Source organism: Triticum aestivum, chromosome 4A (assembly GCF_018294505.1).
Source record: "Triticum aestivum cultivar Chinese Spring chromosome 4A, IWGSC CS RefSeq v2.1, whole genome shotgun sequence".
Taxonomy (NCBI): Eukaryota; Viridiplantae; Streptophyta; class Magnoliopsida; order Poales; family Poaceae; genus Triticum; species Triticum aestivum.
In genome coordinates, this window is record NC_057803.1 from 587,451,043 (window position 1) to 587,457,514 (window position 6,472).

At 46.2% G+C, this 6,472-nt stretch overlaps 1 protein-coding gene across 1 annotated transcript; it reads left to right on the forward strand.

The window, feature by feature from the left end:
* The first annotated feature begins 955 nt into the window (after positions 1-955).
* Positions 956-6,124, forward strand: LOC123087218 (uncharacterized). The gene is made up of 5 exons (XM_044509169.1): positions 956-2,588; positions 2,700-3,332; positions 3,410-3,561; positions 4,998-5,075; positions 5,154-6,124. Exons 1-5 carry the CDS (start codon positions 1,349-1,351, stop codon positions 5,760-5,762), a joined length of 2,712 nt encoding a protein of 903 aa, XP_044365104.1. The 5' UTR covers positions 956-1,348; the 3' UTR covers positions 5,763-6,124.
* Positions 6,125-6,472: the final 348 nt, after the last annotated feature.

Genomic DNA, 6,472 nt, shown 5'->3' on the forward strand with positions numbered 1-6,472 from the left:
ACCTCGCATGAATACTTCCTTTTTATTTCTTTTCAACTTGCGAATATATTCAAAGTACTCACATGTACGTGTCATATGCAGCAGACGACACTTAAATGAGAGGTGCGAATAGGACCATGAAGCTACACTTAGTTAGCCTTGTGGCGATTGATGGGCTCAAGACACTATCAGTACCCCATGACCCCCTTCATCCACACATCGTCGACATCAACAAGATAAACAACAAAGAACAACGCTCAAGAAAAATAGAGGATGCCTACGGAGTTGAGATGCATGCTCACTTCTGATTGCCTACCCTCCATCCTGATCCAGTAGAGGACCGACATCAATGGCGCAACGATTCCACCATCGGGGTGAGCATAGGGGAGCATGGAGAGAAATTAGGAGAGGGAGCGCAATTTCCAAATTGAACATGTGAACCCCTAAGATGAATGCGGGTGGTGAGTGGGAGCGGTTTGTCGTCGAATCGAACTCCTACACCCCATAAACCCTAACGTGGCCTGCACACCTCGCATGCACTGAACCGCCAGGGAGAATAGCGGCCACTAGATAGGCATCAGACGCTTCTGGAGACTCCCATATCTATTACAAAAAATTGTAACGTTCGTCATGTACAAAAAATGCTTAAAAATGTTTAGAAATATAAAAAAGTGTTCATATTTTTTCATAAAATGCCCACAAACATATTAGAAAATATTCTCAATTTTTCTAAAATGCCATGTATTTTTCTAAGAAATATATTTTTTAAGAAATAAATAAATCTCGTGTTTTCCTGGAAAACCAAAATAAAAAACCCACTGAAAACTAATAAAACAGAAAAAAAAACCTCAAAAAAAGGGAAAAAAAACTCACTGGAAACAACTCGCTACCGAGCCTTACACTACATGGGCCGGCCGCCCCGAGCGTTCGAGAATCTGTCAGCGACCGATCTGTCAAAAAGATCTGTCTCGCTCCTTCGGTTCTTCCCCTCGCTCAATCTGTCTCCCTCGTGCCGCCGCCTCGCTAGGGTTCGGCTCCACCGTCGCCGCCGCCGCGCACCGCGACCGCCTGCCGTCACCGCGCACCGCGACCGCCTGCCGCCGAGCGCCTCGACCGCCTGCCGCCGCGCACCTCGACCGCCTGCCGCCGCCGCCACCACCGCCATCCCGGCGCTTCCCACCTTCGTCCTTTTCCACGATGCTCCGTCTCCGGCCGTCTGCCCTGACTCCCAGGCAGCCATAGTCCGAGCTCATCTACCCTGATTCCCTGACATCGACCCCCGAGCTTCTTTCCCGTCAATTCCCGGGCCTAGGCCATTCTCCGCCTTCCACGATCCATATCTTCATCGGCGCCCTTTCACTCTTCCGTCATGGCAATGCAAGACCATCCTTCTCCGTGTGGTCGCCACCCCCAAATCCTGCTGGATAGAAATTGTTTAGTGGGCCAGTTGGAAAATTCCACTACCGCAAAAACCAAGAATAGCAAAGGGCATCACTTGGAGCTTTCTTTTAAAGCAGTTGACCCTCCAGCTATCTCGTTGTGCCTCGTCAGCTGCGTTGATCAGACAGGGGAGCTCTTGCCAGTAGATCCTCGTATACTTGGTGAGTCTGGAGGGTCTGTACTGCTGGCTTTCACTTTCTTCGGGAGTGTCCACCATTTACCATTCACCGACTATTTCGTTTACAAAGCAGGGCCAAATTTTCCCTGTCTTCATCTTATTCCAAGGCCATATCCATCTTCTTTTGAGGCAAATTTGGTTGCTATCCTGCCTGTTAATGATAACAGTGAAGACTTTGCTGTCGTTTTTCCTCATGTTGAATATTTCGGGCTCGAGTCTCGCAAACATTACACACTCCACATTTATCGATCTGATGCAAATGATTGGCACACTCAGGTGGCTCATATCGCCGAGGATAATGAAACAAGGATAGCTAAGCGTAAGCTATTGCTTCATGATGCCATGAGCGTGGCATATGCAGAAAATGGTATCATAGGTTGGATTGATCTTTGGTGGGGAATTCTCTTATGCAATGTCTTGGATAAAAAGCCTATCATCCGTTTTGTTCCATTGCCAGTACCTGAACCATGTGATGCTTCTGAATTCCATTTGACGTTTGAGAATCTAACCCCAAGACCACACCGTCATGTGACGATATTCAATGATTTGATCAAGTTTGTTGAGTTAGATTTTCATGTGCAAGATGCTTTCTGCAACATGAAGCGAGGAAAAGATTATGGTTGGATGGCTAGGACCTGGAGTAGATCGATTTATTCAGATATTTGGCATGATGGTCTGACGTTTGATACATCTGAGTTATCTTTCAGTGATTCAAGTTTGCCGAATCTTTTACCTGAGATGTTTGATGACAAAAACAGTTTGACATGGGGGAATTTGACCAGTGCTGGGCCTACATTAAGCTTGCACGATGACAATGTTATTTACATTATGGCGAAGGAGAGCATGTGCCACCGGACAGCATATGTACTTGCTGTGAATGGTAAAAGTTTGAAGCTTGAGTCTTGTGCGCCTTGCTCTGCTGAAAACATGTTGTGGTTTGAACCAACCTATGATCCGTGTGTTCTTTTTAGGTCTTTTGGCACAACTTCAGGTACTTATGGAGCTAACAAAATTTTGTATTAACCAGAGAAAAAAAATGTTTTTTTGTTGTTGAAAACATTAATTACTGCTATACATTATGCTTTGCAAATTTTTTTTGCAGAGTCGGTTAAAGAATTTGAAACCAAAGGGACAATATCTGAAACCAAGGAAGGGCTGGCTCTCTCAGTGGTGTCGAAGCGTCTTCGCGTGCTGCGGAAGAAGCAGGATCGCATTGCGCAGATGGAGGAGTCGGTCGCCGCCGGCAAGGTGCTTAACCAGGACCAGAAGGAGGTGATGCATTCAAAGCCCACCATCGCCGCGCTCATTGACGAGCTCGAGCGCCTCCGCGTGCCACTCTCCACTGCCCTCACCAAAGAGCTCTCCACCGTCCCTGCACCTGCTGCCGGTTCCTCATCCTTTGGCTCCGATTTGTCCATCCAAGACCTCCTCGCGCTTGTCTACTTTGGCTCCCTTTTTTATGTCAAGTCACCAGACGAGTTCATCACCACCATGGTTGCACGCAAGCACGAGCGGAGCAGCTGCATCACCTACGGCTATGTATGGGATGATACCGTGGACCTGCTTACGGAGAACGACCTTGATGCAGTGTCTGCTGTGGCGGCCCTTGCCACGGCTCGCCCTGCTTCTGCGGTTGGCGTCTCCCACCATGACGCACTCCAGGCCTGTGCCCATCATGCCCGCCTATGGCTCACCCGTGCTGATGTGCCGATCCACCCTGGCTCCTCTGTTACATGTGATGGTTGATATAGGTCTGTAATTTGGTTTGTTCTGAGCTCATTGCTGATTGAAATCTGCGGCTTTTCGCTGTAGATGCTGCGGTGAGGTCCAAGTTAGACAGGATCATGGCATCGGACTACTACACGGCGCACCATGCATCTGAAAGTGTGCAGGCACTGATGAGCATGACTGTCTCACCAGAGGCACCATCACTTAAGGAGAACATAGCTGCTGAAGGTCACAAGGTAAAATAGCAAATTGCACTCTTTTGTAATTTAATATATGCTTAGCATGGTGAAGTGATCATTGCCCTGAAACTTTGTTTTGATCTTTGTTGATGATTGCTCCTAGTATTATTATTATCATCATTGTTGTTGTTGCTGCTGCTTTTTGTGCTGGTTCAGTAGTAATGATCAATGTGGATTATAACTTTAACAAAAAAACTGTAACGTCACTCCATTTGGGGTGTAGATTATGCTGTTTCATATGGATGTTGTGGGCTGTTGCTTAGATATAACAGATGGTGCCTGTGCATTTGTGTTCTGAAAAAAACCCGCTGAAATACTAACTTAACAACTAGTATGATCGTTGTATAATATTATGTGTAGTGCTACCACTATCTAGGTACAGGATGGTCTCTATTCTGATGGGTCTTCGCAGTTTGCAACATAGTAGTTGAGTTTTTGTTGTATTAAAGATTATAAATATCATGTGCTAGAATTCACCATTGCAATCATGCAATAACATGATTTTTTATTGTACATTTGTTCCTTTTTTACTTTGTTGGCCATTACTTAAAATGCTGGTTGAAAAGAACAGCAATCCTAATCCCTGATATAAACATTCTGAAAAGGGGACACATGCAAATGCTCTTGTATTTTTATTACGTTTGTGAATTTAACGGAAAAAGCTAGCATTTCTGCAGCATGAGTGGAGAAACCAAGTTTAGTGCTCTGACAATATTTGTACCCATTGAGTAAAGCAAGTTTCGACGCGGCCTCTCTGCATTGCAGTGTGCAGGGGTAAGGCTTGCGTTATATAATCCTTCCCCAGACCCCACCTGGCGTGGGAACTTCTAGCACTGGGTCTCCTTTTTTTGTATAAGTTAATTTTTGTGCTTCTAAAGATTTCACTTTAGAGCCCCCAGATTTGTTTCTTTTGCCAAGGTGCAAAAAGAGTTTGTTTTTCCACAACCTACAGGAATCTGAATGGTTCAAACATTTGCATGTATAATTTTACCTGAATTTTAAACACTCGGAATTATTTATTAGCTTGCTATCCATGTGCTAGAGCCATGAGTTGGTCGCGAGACCTTATGGGTTTCACCTCTAGCCTACCCCAACTTGTTTGGGACTAAAGGCTTTGTTGTTGTTGTTGTTGTTGTTGTAGAATTATTTATTTACTGTCCATTGAAGGAACACATGCTCCTGGGACCTGGGTGCCATTTTACTCCTAGCTGTCATTTTTACTTGTTGCTTGTCTACTTTATGACTACGAGTTTAGGACTTATGACCAACATTACTTTGATAACACAACTTAATAGTTTTATATTCTTTGGGTCTGGTAATATATGTTCTTTAGCATCCTAGCTGTGTACTTGGATACTATTGCAAGAAACCTACAATGGTCATTAGTCTACAAAGCTTATATTGATCTTGTTGGTATGTTTACTTGCTGACAGGAGGAGGAGGAAGACTCCTCGCATGCCACAGAAATCTACAATGGTCATCAGTCTAATGCAGCCGATGTGCAAAATATGGTAAAGACTGGATGACCTATGGAGTGTTTTTCTGTGTATGTAATATATTTCTGGCTTATACTAACATGCCAGCTTCAGGAAGGTAAATCCCCGGTGAACCCTCATGAGGAATATCCCTTGGCTGAGGCAGAGCAGGAGAAGTTTGATGTGGAAGAACAAGATCAGAGGTATGCCGAGCCAAAAGAGCGACAGTTTCAGCGCCCTCGGCGATCTTTTCAGAACCAGCGAGGTGGTGATCGTGGCAGGAGGGGGGCTTACCCTAATGGCCATGGCAGGCATGGAGGCGGCCGTGGCATGGGCAGCGCATACCAGAATGGGCGTGGAGGAGGTGGTGGTGGTGGATACCAAGGAGGCGGTGGTGAGTACCAGAATGGCTGGGGTGGTGGTGGCGGATACCAGGGCGGGTACCAGAATTGCCGGGGTGGTGGTGGTGGATACCAGGGCGGGTACCAGAATGGCAGTGGTGCTGGTGGTGCACACCAGGGCGGGTACCTGAATGGCAGGGGTGGTGGCGGACACCAGGGCGGGTACCAGAATGGCCGGGGTGGTGGTGGTGGTGGTGGTGGCAGAGGCGGGGGCGGGGGCGGGTACTACAACAACAACGATGATGGGTACTACCAGCCTAGTAACTTCAACAACAGGGGCAGGGGCGCAGGGAGGTGGCCACGCAAACACCGAGAGGGTTGAGGCAAGGGCATATCTGGAAGTCTGGGAGCCATTTTGTTATTATATATAACTAACTAACTTAACCTGTCGGTATTTGCAATCCAATCCGTCCCCATCTGTGAGTTTTTTTGTCGCTGTAATGAGTGCATATGGTTGGTTGGTAAATGTGGAATCTCGTTGAAAGTAGCTTCAGGTCACATATGTTCATATCGATGTGTTGCTTCTTTTTCCGGATGTGTGGGTCGTCATATATTTCTTGTTGGTTTTATTATTTTTGTTGGATGTCTTTCTACGTCGTTCCTGATTGTGTTTGTGTTTCCTTTGTTTGTTCTTGTCGGTATCGTCCCTTTTCTTGAAAATAATAATAATGTTTGTTTTGGTGATTTCTGCTGTCTTTTACAATCCTGACAAGTTGTTTTATGCAAGGTGCTAGGCGTCACCGTAGCCGATTATGCATCCCCCGGTGCCAAAATACTGCAATAGGCGAGGCCGAGGCAATTTTTTTACTGGAACCGGCTTTGATTTGTTGCTGCGACCCGGCGACAGCGAGCCATGCTTTTTTATTCTGGCCGTGGTGCGTGGTGGCCGGCCGAAAATTGGGTCGGTTGACCGACGTCTAGCCATTGGCTTTTCCTTCATTTTTTTTTTTTGCGGGGAAGCTTTTCCTTCATTGTAAGCTCCAAAGCGGAAACGCCCCCTCATCTCGAATCTTGCTTTTTTAGAACACAATA

What these genes read in the sequence shown, in the direction of transcription:
- LOC123087218 (XM_044509169.1), top strand. Translation starts at nt 1,349, where the DNA reads ATGGCAATGCAAGACCATCCTTCTCCGTGTGGTCGCCACCCCCAAATC. An exon ending in CCCTGGCTCCTCTGTTACAT is followed by an intron (nt 3,333 to 3,409) that starts GTGATGGTTGAT and finishes TTTTCGCTGTAG; the next exon opens with ATGCTGCGGTGAGGTCCAAG. An exon ending in TAGCTGCTGAAGGTCACAAG is followed by an intron (nt 3,562 to 4,997) that starts GTAAAATAGCAA and finishes ACTTGCTGACAG; the next exon opens with GAGGAGGAGGAAGACTCCTC.